At 49.8% G+C, this 16762-nt stretch overlaps 1 protein-coding gene across 1 annotated transcript; it reads right to left on the bottom strand.

Moving 5' to 3' along the window:
* Positions 1-370: 370 nt before the first annotated feature.
* LOC138359143 (nascent polypeptide-associated complex subunit alpha, muscle-specific form-like) lies at positions 371-9386 on the bottom strand. The gene is made up of 2 exons (XM_069317912.1): positions 8765-9386; positions 371-2571 (listed from the first exon to the last, which is right to left on the bottom strand). The coding sequence occupies exon 2, from the start codon at positions 2327-2329 to the stop codon at positions 506-508; it is 1824 nt and encodes a 607-aa protein (XP_069174013.1). The 5' UTR covers positions 2330-2571; positions 8765-9386; the 3' UTR covers positions 371-505.
* Positions 9387-16762: the final 7376 nt, after the last annotated feature.

Raw genomic sequence — 16762 nt, 5'->3', positions numbered from 1 at the left:
GGATGGCGACGGTGTTCCTGTCCTGCTAGAACAAGCCTCGACCCCAAGCCTGCCGCTCTGCTCGGCAATTGTACCGATGTGCGGGACACATTGCTGTCTGGGCTGAGTGTGCGTGTGACAGGTGGGTACGTTTTGGTGGCCAAAGCCTTGCATGTATAGCTGGTTAGGAGGAGGACCTCGAGAGGTGGGCGAGGAGGGGAGGTAGGCGATGGCGTGCGGCGATATCTGTGTGGAGTCAGCCAGCACCACGGCGGGCATGGCCCCGCTGGATGGCGGGTGAGCCAGCACACCCAGACAACCCACTTCCACTGTTTTGGACCTCCTGTGGGGTGGTCGTCTGGGGCGTGGTGGGCGGCCACTGCCACAGTCTGCGGAGGGGGCCTGCACCTGTCCGATGGGAGAGGCCGACCCTCCTCGCCAGGGCGAGGCTGATCGCCGCCCGTTACGGGGCGAGGGTGGCGGGGAGGGGCGAGCAGGGATGCGATCACAACTGTGACTCCGGCCTTCACACATTTCCCCGGTCGGCCCGCTGTATACATAAGCAGGATACATGGGGCCGGCGCCCGGCTGGAACAGCTGCGGCGACGATCCCCACATGGGCACCCAGCATCCCCCATAATGTGGGTCTGGAGTATGATAATAAGGCAGGACAGTGGGGGCTGCTGGGCCTGCCTGCTGGCTTCCAGCCCGTCTGGGGCGTGGGAGAGCGGGAGGCTCGCCGCTGGGTGGGAGGCGAAGGTGGTTTTCCAGCAAGAGACGAGCAGGGCACTCTTCGTGGCGGAGTGGTGGGGTGGGGATGTGGGGTGAAGGTGGGCGGAACGCTGGCAGTGGGCGCAGTCCGCACGGTGGCGGCAGCCAGGGGTGGGTGGCGCACCACCACGTTATCGTAGATGTTATCAGAGTCCGAATGAAAGCCACCACAGTGAAGGCCTCGTTGGGACATTTGAATTGGTGACGAACTTCGACCAGCTGGCGAAGGACTCCGGGCAGCTGGTGACGGACTGTGGGCAGCTGGTGACGGGCTACGGCTACCTGGTGACGGACTGCCTTTGTGGCGTATTTCTCGTACCGGGACACCAATCACGTTCCATGCACGACGCATTTGAGGACTGGAGGGCGGTGAGGCAGCCCACGTCTGTGAGGGTCGGGTAGATGCTCGCTGTGTGTGTACATGAGCGCATGTTGACACAGGTGCGGGAGGAAATGGTGGGTGGGCAGAGGGCGTGGGCTGTGTTGTGGTGGGCGGGTCAGGGAAAGAGTATCCCACACCGCCCTCTAGTGTGGGTGTGGTCCAAGACACAGAGGATGGCACAAGGTTAGCAACCGGGCTGGGTTTGGGCTGGTCAACTGGTGCAACAGTAGTGTGGGCTGTGGCCACGTGACGCGTGTGTGGACGCTCCTCTATGTTAGAGAGATCTGCCTGAAATGCACCAATGTTGTGACTGTTAGCAGCTCTGAAGTTACTGAGCAATGGTGTGTGTGTCGGCGTGAGGGCCTCCAGACGGCGGATCATAGAGGCCCTCTCGCCGTCACTAGCCAGGACGGCAGTGTAGGAGACACGTGTTTGGGGCTGAGTGGTGCTGGTGCTGCTGGCGGTGCTGCTCGTGGCTGTCCTAGTGAACTTGGGCGAAGGAGGTAGTAAGGGCCGCCCACTGTTGCATATCCTTGATACTTCTCGAGGAAGGCTTCTGCTGCTGTTGCTTCTGCTGCTGCTACTGCTTCCGCCGCTGCTGATACCAGAGTCTGTGAGCGCCAGGGCAGCTGGAGCAGTGTGGGAAGAGTTGGGAGTGCAGGTGTTACGAACGGTGGCCCGCGAGAGAGACGCGGACCGGATGGCGTGAGTGGACGTAAGAGGACCGAGGGCGTCGGGGGTGATGATGTGGGACAAATAGTCGTAGTTGTGTGGTGTGGTGGGGGTGGAGGGGTCATCCAAATTAGAGTAGTCACCTGGGCAGTATGTGGTGGGCAGCGGCGGTCTCTCGGGCAAGCTCTCCTCTGCAGGTGTGGTCGACGTTGAGTAGTCCGGTACCGTGTTCTCCCGCAGGTGTGGCGGCAGCAGTTCTATCAGCTCAGGGGGCAGCGGGGTGACCTTAGCCCGGGTGGCAGTGGCACTGCAAGAGGCGGGCCATGTGCGTGGCACTGGCGTCGCCGGCACGGTCACTAGGTCCAGGGTGATGGGTATAGGCTGGTTGAGGCGATGGTGTGGGCGGGGGTGGCGGGTGATGGGCGTGGTGGTGCCAGGAGAGTCCTGGTAGGCCACACCCGCCCCCGCCGTCGTCTTGGTTACGAACACAAACTCGTCATCAGCACTGTCCTCAGAGGACAGCATGGCTTACTCGCTTACACCGACGCTCTCACGCTTAAACCGACCGTCACGCTTACACCGACGCTCTCACGCTTAAACCGACGGTTACGCTTACACCGAATGGCGAATGACACTTTGAGCAGACTGCGAGTAGTCAGGCAGTGCTACAGTCACTCTCCTCAATATACACAAGGTACTTGTCCACAGCTGGAGACGTTTGACTCACTATCACATGACAGCCATCATGTTTATCCTGTAATGAAGAGCTGAAAGAGAAGTAGCAGCAGGTTACCAAGGCACCAACCGGAGAGCTACCCTGGCAGGCACTGCTGCCCCGACGGTCCCTTCACTCACAACCACACACACACACACACACACACACACACACACACACACACACACACTCACAACCACACACTCACAACCACACACACACACACACACACACACACACACACACACACACACACACACACACACACACACACACACGGGAGGGGAGGGGGGAGATGCTGTGATACAGTCGATAGAGTCCCTGTCATGTGTTGTCCCGCAAGTTCGAGCCCTCTACAAGGTATTCCATAAACTCTATTCGAGGCACGAATAGTGTTCCCGTCACACACTCCAACATGGGACTCCACCTAAGCCCAAGACTTCAAGATAATTGAGAAGTATGAGGCTAGGTACACACACCCCAGTCGATGCCGAGCATGTTCTGGTGAGACACGGCACTCACCATGTCCAAGAAGCAGATCCTTAAGGATAAGGACGGAGCTAATGAGCACTGGCGCCACCCAAGGCATGATATGCGCGATTACATAAAAAATAAGGAGCTTCCACCACCCCCACTTTCCTACCACATTTCACCGCCATCTACTCCAATAAAGAGGAGGTTATTCACATAGTAATACAAAGAGTATACAAATAATATTTATGAGTACACTTTTTATATACATGGATGATGATGAAAAGAAAATTTTCTTGACCTTCGTGAGACCGAAATTGGAATATACAGCAATTAAATAGCGCCCATATCTCAAGAAATACACCAGTAAACTGAAAAAATGCTAAGACATGTAACTAAATGCTCCCGGAACTAAAAATAAAAATAAAAACATGAGCTATTTAAAGAGGTTAAATGTGTTAAATGTGTTAAATATACCAAGGCCGGATCGAATAAAAAGAGGTTATATGATCACTGCATAAAAAGTAGTAACATGAATCGACAAAATTTAAATCGAGGAATTCTTGAAACCTGCATTTTCAAGAACAAGAGGTCACAGATTCAAGCTAAAGAAACAGCTTCCGTAAAAATATTAGAAAGTTTTCTTTTTACAGAGTGACAGACGGTGGGAACAAGTGAGGTGATGGTGGTGGTGGTGGTGACCAAAACAACGTTACGGGCTCACCATAGCCCGTGCTACATGGACACTTCGTTCAGAGTAGCTAAATCTGAAACAACAACAGCTTTAACACAGGAAGATGGGACTCCACCAGCCTAGCTCTTACCTGCGACTAGTAGTAGGCATCAGTCTCAGGAGACATCAGTCTCAGGAGACATCAGTCTCAGGAGACATCAGTCTCAGGAGACATCAGTCTCAGGAGACATCAGTCTCAGGAGACATCAGTCTCAGGAGACACTGGCGTTGCGCTCTGCTTGTCTGCTCTGTCACTCAACTACCCTTAGGTAATTACATACACTTCTACAAAAAGTTTATAATCTTAAGATCCAAGGTGACAGGAGGCGACTTCCACTACGTCTTTCAGTCCATTCCAGTTAATAGTGTACCTCTCAGCCTTCTCTAGCTATCTTTAATTTTAAATGAGGTAGGCCTATAGACCCCCCACGCACGTTACTATTTGTCATTCTAGTGTAAGAACTTGTATATATACATAAATAAATAAATAAAGCAAAGCTGTCCCCCCTGCCTGCCAACATCTCCCCCGTCTGTCTCCCCCTGCAACCATCACACCACAACTCCCCCCCCACCAATATTTCAGCAGTCTCCTTCTGTAAATCCCTACCCAGTATTCCCCCACCAATAAGTCAACTCATAACGTCTCCCCTACTCTCCCTCCCCTACTACTCACCTCCTCATCTGTACCCCGCCCCTCCCCTACCCTCCACACGTGGAGTCTCACCCAACTATCTGCCAAAGAAGTTATGGACAGCTACCTAGCAACGTCTCAACTCTTACACAAATATTGTCGCAAACTTGATGGCGACGCCTCCTCCTCCTCCCCCACCACCTGCTTCTCCTGCTCCTCTTTCTCTCTCTCTCTCCTCCTCCTCCTGGATGAATGAGGTTTATATATGGATGGGTATCTAATGGCCACCAGATGGGTTTCCACAAGTTACAGCCCCGCTCCTGTGCCAGGTAAGTCCTCTTCGGGCTCACCATAGCCCGTACTACTTGCAACTTTTTGTTCCAAGCAGCGAATCTTAAACAACAACAACAACAACAAATGGCCAGTTGGTCACATGGTCACATTGCCCATTCAAGCAGCAACTGCACAAAACAATGGAATTGTGACCGCGGTATTGGCACGCCTCTACCCAGCCACACCCAGTGCCTGGGAGTGGCACTGGGTGTGGGTACGGTATCACCTTACCACCCATAACACCCCCAACATTAGGCACATCACACAATATTGTGACCAAAGGAATATTATCACAGCACAGCTGATCTTGACGAGATCTTCATGACGATCTTTATCAATATCTTCATGACACAAGAGTGACAAATAATTCTGGCATAGTATACCTCCTCCTTATGCTCAGGTTTTTCCTCCATGGATGAAGACATTAATAACAAGTGACCAATATTAAAGCTTAACGCAAGATAATTTAGGAGGAGGAAAAGAGAGAGAGAGAGAGAGAGAGAGAGAGAGAGAGAGAGAGAGAGAGAGAGAGAGAGAGAGAGAGAGAGAGAGAGAGAGAGAGAGAGAGAGAGAGAGAGAGAGAGAGAGAGAGAGAGAGAGAGAGAGAGAGAGAGAGAGAGAGAGAGAGAGAGAGAGAGAGAGAGAGAGAGAGAGAGAGAGAGAGAGAGAGAGAGAGAGAGAGCAAAGGCCCCATCTCCGTGACACACTACCCCACCATTAAGGGTGGACACCCGTATTATCATGTGTCACCATCACACATGCCCCGGACTGAACACCTCGGTCACCACTCAACACCCTCCTTACACTCTTGCCCCCCGTGGTTTGCTTGCACTATACTCTATACACCCCGTGGCGGGGACACTATACACCCCGTGGCGGGGACATATACACCCCATGGCGGGGGACACTATTGCAACCCGTCCTCCTAAAAAGAACGTCACTTTTGGCTCGTATGCGCGATATGGCTAAATTTGGACGTAATTTGAAATGAAATCGACTCACAAAAGTGACGTTCTGTTCCGTTTTCTATTTGAGTCGTCCGGCTTACGCGCAGAGGTTATAAGAGGACACTTTAAATTAACGTTTTTCATAACGTTTTGAAACTTTATGAGAATTTCCTGCCCACCTAACCTATCACAGGACCCTTAACTTACTGTTGGTGAAAAAAAAATCCCACATTTATTTTAATTTTTTTTTCAATTTCAAATTACGTCCAAATTCGGCCATACGGGCAAACGGCCAAAAGCGACGTGATGCTCTGCGGCACAATGCAGGACTGGAGGCTAGGGGACCATCTCCACAGGACTAATCGCCCCCCCTGTCTCTCCTATCAAACTACTGTCAACTGCCATAAGGGTCGTCGGAACATGTCATTCAAACGTGATATTATTCCACTATTACCATCTGCCGCAGCTGGTCCACTACTCCTCTCACCACCACCACCACCTGCCCCACTACTTCCCTTCCCCCCCCCCACCACCTGTCCCGCCAGCTGGCAAAGTGTACCACTTGTGACAATTCTGTAGTCAGCTGTTCCTGTACCCTTAACACCCCACCCCCCACACCGTCCCCTGAACTAACCCCTAACTCAGGAGGCCTGGTCGACGACCGGGCCGCGGGGACGCTAAGCCCCGAAATCATCTCTAGGTAAGGCATGAGATGCCTTACACAGCGTAAGGCTGTAGCGTCCTTATGTTCCTAACACCAGGGTTAAACCACTTTAATAAATATATATAGACACAACTTTTCTACAGAACAAAGCCACAAGAGTAGACCTACGTCCCGGCCACAAGGGCAGAGTAGGCCTACGCACCCCGAACAATAACAACATAACTATCAAGGAAAAATGCGGAAGAGTAAAGCAAGATACCTTGGGTGAGACACAAATATAGTACTTTAGGTGTCCACCGCAGCCTTCAGGAGGAGATGTGTCAACACGGTAGACTAAGCTGGGACGAAGGGCTAATCCTGGGGATCTACAGACGAGTGCGCATCACTAGATAACAAAACGAAATACAATTGTGTTGTAATTGATGAGTGTGAGCCGGAGAAGACCACCACTTGAAGGGAACTATCATAGTAAGAGTCAACAGCGACTCAAGGAGTTACAACTGGAGAAAGTGAGTCACGGAACAACACGACAATAACAGTGATTCAATGAGTTCTCTGCTGCCCTAACAAAGACGTCATCCACGACTCAGACACAATATTAATCTAACCTTTGGGTCAGTTTTACAATTTCGGCTCAACACGCCAAACAGAATGAACGAGCCAAAGCGGAGGGGATAGATCTCTGAAGCTCAGAACCACAGAACTCAATCCCAGACAATATATATAATCTAACACCTAAATAAAACTCATACAAGTAATAAAGAACAAGGGCAGCCAGAAGCTTAATATACCTTGCCTTCCAAAAAAATGTTGAGCTATTAGTCTGTCTTCTATCCTTCGTCTGGAAGAACTTGAGGAGCAACAGGGAACTACCCTCCTGGAGGCTGGAGTACCGCCACAAACAACAAAGTTTGTGGGGTTAACCATAACACTTAAGACGTGCTAGAGCTCACTCAGCTGGAACACTAACCCGTGGTTGGAGCCCGAGGGTTGGAGCCCCTCCCGCGGCTCCACCATAACCTGAGCCACCACAACTCTGGCAACTTACACAAAACCCATTTCAGGCCATCGACGCTAAAGACTTGTTCTTTAGTTGTGTGGTAAATAAAGGTAAGGGTTGGCCAGACGTCACAAACACCATAAAGAGGTTGACAATGGGCCGTGGAAATACTTCCTCCTTCAGATGGTCGCGCCAGTGTCGCCACCAGCCTTCCTCTGACAAACTTTCTTATTTACACTCTGCCCTGGAGACTATGGTCTCTTGCTGCGGAGTTGTATATACCACAAGTGTTAACAACGTGAGGGTTGTCACCAGCCTTCCTCTGACAAACTTTCTTATTTACACTCTGCCCTGGAGACTATGGTCTCTTGCTGCTGAGTTGTATATACCACAAGTGTTAACAACGTGGGGGTTGTCACCAGCCTTCCTCTGACAAACTTTCTTATTTACACTCTGCCCTGGAGACTATGGTCTCTTGCTGCGGAGTTGTGTATACCACAAGTGTTAACAACGTGAGGGTTGTCACCAGCCTTCCTCTCACAAACTTTCTTATTTACACTCTGCCCTGGAGACTATGGTCTCTTGCTGCGGAGTTGTGTATACCACAAGTGTTAACAACGTGAGGGTTGTCACCAGCCTGGAGTGTCTCGTGACCTGACGTGACTAACAATAATGGCGGCCCCGTCATAGTAGTCTTCCGGCGTGACATTATCACCTCACAATCATCTTACCCCGATTGATTGATGAAGATTAAGCCGCCCAAAAGGTGGTACGGGCATGAATAGCCCGTAAGTGGTGGCCCTTTTGAGCCATTACCAGTATCAATAGATGATACTGGAGATCTGTGGAGGTGCGACTGCACCCTGCGTCATTCAGCCAATGTAATAGTGGTGTTTTACTGTGGCGCCTCAACCACCCCAGAAGAGTGCCTCCACTTACATCAACCTACACTTAACACTTTACATTTAGCCACTATTCGACCAGGATTTAGTAACATGGGAATAGTTCAGTTATACGGCAAGAGGTGCACCAAGACCTGTCAGTAGGAGCGCTACACCTGACAAATACTTGACAAGCGCGGGCATGAACCCAGTGAAGTAGTGGACGTAAACTCCTATGACAACAATGCATGTGAATGTATAGCATCATGTATACCATTATGCCCGTCCTCATCTACAAGGGGCCAACTGCTCGTTAATCCAGCCGCCAAACCCGTTTATGAACGAAAAACGGTTTACACGACGACTCACAACTGATGACGTTCCAACATTTCTCGAAGAGTGCTTCGCTAACGACCTCTGTTCGAGTCGCAAGTCGGTAAAAAGTCAATGATGAGAGGGGGGGGAGGGTGGCTGTGACAGGTCAATGGTGAAGCAGTGACTGGTCAATAGTTTGGGAGGGGGGGGGTGAGAGGTCACAAACATTAACCAATCAAGAAGCAGCACCCGGGGAGAAGGGATACTCACAAGCCGGCGTTGTTGAGCCGAGGCAGCCGGCACATACCCCACTAACACACTATTGACTTAGTTATGAAGTCTGAAGCGGTAGTCGGGTGGGGCCCAGAGTGGCGAGGCGTGCATGACGGAGGGCAGCGCATGGCGGAGCCGCTGAGGGTACTGGCTCAGCGCAGACACATCGTACGACGTCTGCGGCTGGGCAATCGCTGAACACATCCATTGAAACCAAACTGTCCTCCAGTGAGGAGAAGGGTGACACTTGCACACAGCAGGAAAGACAGGCAGCGTGTCTCCTCTGCCCTTTTGTCCACCTCTCACCACTCTCCAACACACCACCACTACAAGATCTGCTCCACTACACCAACACAAAACTACCCTGCTACTTGGGACAAAATCCCCACACAAATACGAACTCAAGAGAACAATAAAGGCTATATACTCCTGAGAGAACCGTCGGGGTATATTCCCAACACGGCGCTTAGGTTAAGGGTTAAGGGAAGGGGGTAGCGGGAGCGCCTCGCCTCATGAGGTCAACACTGCTACTGGGGCGACATGGAGCGACCCGCACCTCCTCCCGCGCCTCACTGCCGCACACTACCACAGCCCCGCCCCGCGCCTCACTCCCAGTACCCACACTCGCTCTTCTTACACACAAACTACACCTTCAAACATCAAGGTTACAGCTGAACAATAAGTGTCATACACCAACAATAACAGTGTTGGGGGCAAGGGGACACAGGTGGAAACTTGGTACTTAGTACCCAGATGAGCCACAGAGACGTTAGGAAGAAATTTTTCAGTGTCAGGGTAGTTAACAAATGGAATGCATTAAGTAGTCATGTGGTGGAGGCTGACTCCATACACAGTTTCAAATATAGATATCATAGAGCCCAGTAGGCTCAGGAATCTGTACACCAGTTGATTGACAGTTGAGAGGCGGGACCAAAGAGCCAGAGCTCAACCCTCGCAAACACAACTAGGTGAGTAGTGTCACACACCAACAATAACAGTGTCACACACCAACACGTGGAGCAGCGAGGGGTGGGTGCCACTACTGCACCATCAACATGTTTGTGGCAACTCTCACTCACTCACTCTCTCTCTCTCTCTCACCACATAGATGAGACCTGGGTGTGGAGCAGTACTCAGTACTTCAGAAATGGTCCCTTTTTTTAATGGTTCCTTAACATCAACCCAGATAAGTGCAAGGTAATGAGAAGTTATAATGAAGACGACCCACTGAACAATATGAATAGAAAGAGAAACGACTCCCAGAAGCAATAAGAGTATGACCTGGAAATAAATAGTATACTCAGCCTACCATGTAAATAGGATCCCAACATGAGCATATATGAAAATGTCAACAAATTAATAAAGTGATACTGGGCAAGTCAGGGAAGGAGGCCGACAGAGCACACGACACATGTGAGTCGTGCCCAGCGTGGAGTACGCCGTCCCGGTGTGGAACCCTCATCTTGCATCTAAACATCATAACACCAAACTTGCAGGTATGCCACGAGGCTCTTACTAGCCAGGATTAGAGTATGAGGAATGGCTGAGAGAACTGAACCTCACCACACTCGGAGTGAAGAAATCAAGAAGACATGATAACGACATTAAAGATTCTCAGGGGGAGTTGATAAGGTCGATTAATGTTCCGTATCAGGTAGGGTAGAACAAGGGGATGAGTGATGTTAGAAAGAAGTTTAATAAGAGTAGTGAGCAAATAAAATCGACAAGATGAAGAAATGCTATAATATAAAAAAAAAAGTTTCAAAAGTTGATATAACAAGAAACTGAAGCGTCGAGGTCGACACACTTCAAGAACCCTTAGGTGAGTATATTTAGGTGAGTACACACACACACACACACACGGTGTGTGGATGGAATGCATTAGGCAGTGATGTGGTGGAGGCTGACTCCATACACAGTTTCAAGTGTAGATATGATAGAGCCCGATAGGCTCAGGAATCTGTACAGCAGTTGATCGACAGTCGAGAGGCGGGGCCAAAGAGCCAAAGCTCAACCCCCGCAAGCACAAATAGGTGAGTACACACAAACAATGAAGATAGGTGTAGGGAGCAGGAGAGCAGATAGAAGGTATCATTTGGGAAATGAAATTCTTCAAGAGTCAGAGTGTGTGTGTGTGAGAGAGAGAGAGAGAGAGAGAGAGAGAGAGAGAGAGAGAGAGAGAGAGAGAGAGAGAGAGAGAGAGAGAGAGAGAGAGAGAGAGAGAGAGAGAGACACAAATACCCATCAGGGGAGAGTTGGGAGCATTCCTGGGGCGTGAGCGACCAGGGGGAGGGGGCAAGGACCCTTCACTACCTCGCATACTCTCAACATCTGCCCAATACCTCCACATAATTACCTTTAAAGATATTTCTTGCTCACTCTCGTCCCGTCACCCCTCCCTCCCTCCTCTTCCTTCCCCCCCGGGACGCTGGACACGGGCAGCAGATCACAGCAAAAAGCGTGAGTGAGGGGGGGCCGTTGTTGCGAGGCTGGCCAACACACAATAGACCGCGTGTTTACAAGTGACAATATTGCCCCAACAGTAGATTACGTCACAACTCCGCTACGCCGCCTTCACACTTGAAAATATCGCCTCTCCTAAAGCTTCTGGTGTGGGAGCCTGACACACTTTTCCAAACTGTGGTCATCTCCACTTGTATGTGCATTAAAAACACCATTTTGTCCCTAACGCCAAGTATATCCTGTCGGGAGAGCGAGGGTGTCTACGCTACTGTGGGCTGGACCAAAGAAGCAACGTTCTGTACACACACACAAGAGAAAGAACCATTATAAAGTTATAGACTAAAATATGTAGACTGTAGAGGTGGAAGGTAGGTTTTTGGTTTAGTTTATATCGTACCAGCGACGTGGCCATACATTTATACCATGCAAACTAGCGTATCAAGACTTGGACATGTTGTGGAGAGAGAGAGAGAGAGAGAGAGAGAGAGAGAGAGAGAGAGAGAGAGAGAGAGAGAGAGAGAGAGAGAGAGAGAGAGAGAGAGAGAGGAGAGAGAGAGAGAGAGAGAGAGAGAGAGAGAGAGAGAGAGAGAGAGAGAGAGAGAGAGAGAGAGAGAGAGAGAGAGAGAGAGAGAGAGAGAGAGAGAGAGAGAGAGAGAGAGAGAGAGAGAGAGAGAGAGAGAGAGAGAGAGAGAGAGAGAGAGAGAGAGAGAGAGAGAGAGAGAGAGAGAGAGAGAGAGAGAGAGAGAGAGAGAGAGAGAGAGAGAGAGAGAGAGAGAGAGAGAGAGAGAGAGAGAGAGAGAGAGAGAGAGAGAGAGAGAGAGAGAGAGAGAGAGAGAGAGAGAGAGAGAGAGAGAGAGAGAGAGAGAGAGAGAGAGAGAGAGAGAGAGAGAGAGAGAGAGAGAGAGAGAGAGAGAGAGAGAGAGAGAGAGAGAGAGAGGTGCCAGAGTACACAGTAGGGACGGCGGCTACAACAAGAGACGCGACAATAACACCCCAAGCTAACACAATATGGCACACCGCCGCCCTCTCACCCTCACCGCCACACTACTCCTCCTATACTTTGTACTTTTAAAACTCTGTAATGAAGGAAGGAAATGATGATGAATGGACGCTAAGCCATTATGACTCTAGCACGTGGCCGGATGCGAGGACAGTATAACAGTTGGGATGGTGTGAAAGAAGGTGCCCAACCACTTCAACCATCGGGAATCGAACCCCGAACTGCAAGCAGCGAGGTTGTCGCTCACCTAAAAAGAGGACGCCAAGCGAAGAACCCACACACAATTTTGCAAGGATATTATGTGGAATTTTTTTTAGTATTTTTCATCGCACATTTATTGAAAATGATGTTCAAGTGATTGTGTAGGGAAAGCATGGTTTTGTGGGTGTAAACACAACACACACACACACACACACACACACTGTCCGAGCGCTGTCCACTCAGCCGTCAGGCCCCCCTAGGATACTGGGAGAGGGTACTGAGGGCGTGGACGTTGCGTTGAAGACAGCTTAGTTGTGGCGTTGAAGATAACGTGTAAGCAAGACACCCTGGATGTACCCAGCGTGGATAAGGCGTGGAGGCCTCCCTACCACCCCGATACCCCCCATACCAGCCCCTGGGGGTCGACGGACGCCGCCATCCCAAAGCCCCACAACCCTCCACCAACAGTTAAATTGGAAGCTTGTGTAGCACCTTAGGGAGAAAATTCCTCACCTGACGCACCAACTGTCTGTCGCAGGTGACTCACTGTTTATGCTCGAGATACCAATGGCCCCCACGACAGGTGGTGGGCAGATGGTGGGCAGGTGGCGGATCGGTAGGGTGGGGCAGAGGTCCAGTGGGGCACCCCACACACAGGTGTACACTGGGGGGGAGGGGGGGGATTGGTACGTCAAAATGCGATGTATTTCTTCCAACCCGTTCTCGCAAATTCGTAAAGTCAATATTGACTTATTAACTACGTGCATAGGTGACATACTTAACATAATAGATACCCTTAAAAAGATTCATAGAAAACACCGACCTTACCTAACCTTGTTAGTATCTTAAGATAAGCATCTTATTGCTTCGTAATTACATTTATTACTTAACCTATACCTATTATAGGTTAGGTAATAATTGTAATTACGAAGCAATAAGATGCTTATCTTAACATACTAAGTAGGTTAGGTAAGGTCGGTGTTTTCTATGAATCTTTTTAAGGGTATCTATTATGTTAAGTATGTCACCTATGCACGTAGTTAATAAGTCAATATTGACTTTAATTTCTTCGCGAGGACAGGTTGCTGCATTGATCATGGCGGCTCGCTAAATTGGCGGACTGTCCCGTTTTCTATTGGTGGTTAGTTTCGGCCAGTTTAATACATCATTTTATGGACGTTGTGACAACTCGAGAGGACGGACTGCATCATAACCTAAAAACTTTGTCATGATAACCTAAAGTAATATCCTAGGCTAGCATGATAACCTAGACTATTGTGATAGCGTCAAGTAATAGTACTAGTGAAACCAAGTTGCTATATCTTGGCTTAACGTGTTTATGACGTATTAGAACGTTGTTACAACTTGCTATATTGGTTGTTATAACTGGTTAGTAGGTGTGAAAACTTGTTCGAACGTTGTACCAACGTCGTAGTTTTGGTGTGTTTGGTGGGAAAGAGTGAGGACATACAAGCGAGTACAATATATAAACAAATAAACAAGAGCTACTCTCCTCCATAGAGGCCGTGGACGCCAACACCTTAGGCCATCCGCCATACTGTTGTTAGTGACTAAGAGAACAACTGCCAGCATTACACATAAGATAATTTTACACTTTGAGACCTGATAAAAAATTCAGTTTCCGACAGATTCTCACCATTTTTACATATTATGTGCCAAGTTGGCAGTTCTATAACAATCGTCTCATTTAGTCATACAGCCATAACGTTTGGAGTAACCATAACCTTTCCCTCAATGAATGCCAGAGGAAACAAGCTACTCTTCCTGTCAGGCTCGGCGGCTTGGGTGTCCGCACCGCCACCCAAATTGCTGTCCCAGCCTTCCTGTCTTCCTGCTCAGCATCATATGACCTGGTTAAGGAAATCCTACCAGACAACCTGTGTGACTTAGCAGGAATACAGAACTCTCACTACACGAAATGCGACACAAAAATACCATGGCAGACCATGCTGAAAGCCAAGAAAGAATCCAGCTGGGATAGCCCCATTGTAGACAAAGAAGCCACAGCTTTGTTGGAGGCAGCAAGAACCCCCAGTGATCGTGCACACCTCACAGCTGTACAGGCACCCCATGCAGGGGACTTCCTTTTGGCAGTCCCTATGTCTGCAACACACATGTCTTGACCCGCAGCAGCTCCGTATTGCAGTTGCTCTCCGCCTTGCTGCCCCTATCCACGCTGTCCATGAGTGTATTTGCGGCAAGGCAGAGGCAGACGAATATGGATTGCATGGCCTGCACTGCAGAAAGTCTGGCAGTTGGCACTCTAGACACGACGAAGTCAATGTCATCATTAAAAGGAGCCTTGCCTCTGCCCAATGTCCAGCAGAGAGAGAGCCCCACAATCTATTGAACTGTAACTTTGTAGCTTTGCCGGCCGACCAGGTGGAATCACACTGCACGCTTGGAAGGGGTGGCAGACAGTTGACGTGGGACTATACTTGCGTATCCACCCTAGCAACCACTTACATCAGCCTCTGTCGGCCAAGCAGGAGCCGCGGCGACATGCAGAGAAAGAGACAAGTCAACCAAGTACAGGGTAATAAATAACCAGCACAACTTCGTTCCAAAAGGATCTGAGACCCTTGGTCCATGGGGAGACAGTGCAAGAAGGTTTCTTAAGGTTCTTGGTTCAAGCGCATTGAGCTTAGTGATCTATGGCTTGCGCGTTCATGCATCTCTCTCTCTCACACACACACACACACATCTATTTATTTATGCTAAACAAAGCCAAACCAACATTATTATATTTTCTTGTTTATTCAACTTCTCGGGCGACTCTGAGTCCACCTTCAGGAATCTGTTAAAATATAAAAAAAACAACCTTTTTTGCACCCCCTCTCTAACACCTCTATCACACTGCCCCTCCCCCCCCCCCCCCCCTCCAAGACGTAACGAGCCAGGGTGATCAAGCATAAAGGACGGGATCAACAAGTAGTTGTGGTGTGATCAGCACCTCCCCGGTAGTTGTGATGTGATCAGCACCTCCCCGGTAGTTGTGGTGTGATCAGCACCTCCCCGGTAGTAGTGGTGTTGTGGCCGCTCCACTAGCACGGCCAACACTGTGTGGTGCAGCAGACAATACATGAAGGCCGGGTGTCGTGTGTGGCGGGACACCCAGACAAGAGACGTTTTTATCACGGGCGATATTAGCGTGAGCGGGTCCTGTTAGCGCGAGACAGTGACCTCATCTGTTGTTGTGTTTTCGTGCTCCCCTTCCCCCGTCATCACTATCTTCATGCAGGTCGTGTTTACACCACTCCTATACCACCCTCCCCTTCCCACACCCACAGTACTGCCCATAACTCTCATGGGCCTTGACGTGCGGCCCTTGTAATTATCTCCATTATACTCTTCTTTAATAACGGTTAACTGGAGTTAGGAGCAGAGCGCCGTCGCCGACGGCCGCCCCCCCACCACCACCACTCTCAACACTTGCCTCAGCCACGAGGCGGCGCCCCTCACAACGCGCTCCATAAGGCATATTGTGAGGTTGGCAGGTGTGTGGCCAGGACGCTGGCCGCAACAGGTGGTGTGGAGGATGGACGGGGGTGTGGGTAGCGAGGCCCCGTCATGCTGGGGGAGGAGGCGTAAGTGGCAGGAGCTGGGGAAGTCGCCAACTGACGCCCACACCACTTGTCTTCACACCCTCCTCTACAGCCCATCATCACCGAGTCCTAGTGCCTTGCCCTGCCTCCTCCTCCTCCTTGCCCACACCATGGGCACGCCCTACCTAGCCCAACAGGAAGCTACTGCATTGGGTCATTAACAATTAATCTTGTGCTATAACAATGAGATCACGAGCTATATAAATAAACAATTCATCTAACATACAAGTAATGTACAATATACAAATGTAATGTACTTTGTCTCGACGAACAATGACCCCCCCCCCCCTCCACCATTTTCATGCTCTGAAGGGGGCCAAATATACATTAATTGTTCCTAACCAGAAGCCTTGGACCCTAGACACTGCAGGTAACATATAACCCCTGACGCTCATTAGTCACGATAACAATGCCATTATGACTGTTTGGGTGCCAAAGCAGCCACACACCTGCGGGGGGACAATACACATGACACACCCACATCACTATGCCAACACAGTGCCAACTGTAGATCAGTACACCTAATATGATGGCTTGGTGTCTTTTTGTGTTGAGACACTGAGCCTTTCTGAAGGGTCAATATCACAGTAAAGAATGCATTTCCAACCATTGCAAACTTAAAAGACATGAAGTAAGCAGTCAACGACCAACGTATTTATATCCAGAGACGTTTTGATGGAATTGTAACCATTGATAAAACTTGTG

Source organism: Procambarus clarkii, chromosome 89 (genome assembly GCF_040958095.1).
Source record: "Procambarus clarkii isolate CNS0578487 chromosome 89, FALCON_Pclarkii_2.0, whole genome shotgun sequence".
NCBI classification, from domain to species: Eukaryota; Metazoa; Arthropoda; class Malacostraca; order Decapoda; family Cambaridae; genus Procambarus; species Procambarus clarkii.
This window is presented reverse-complemented; position numbering and strand designations above follow the sequence as displayed.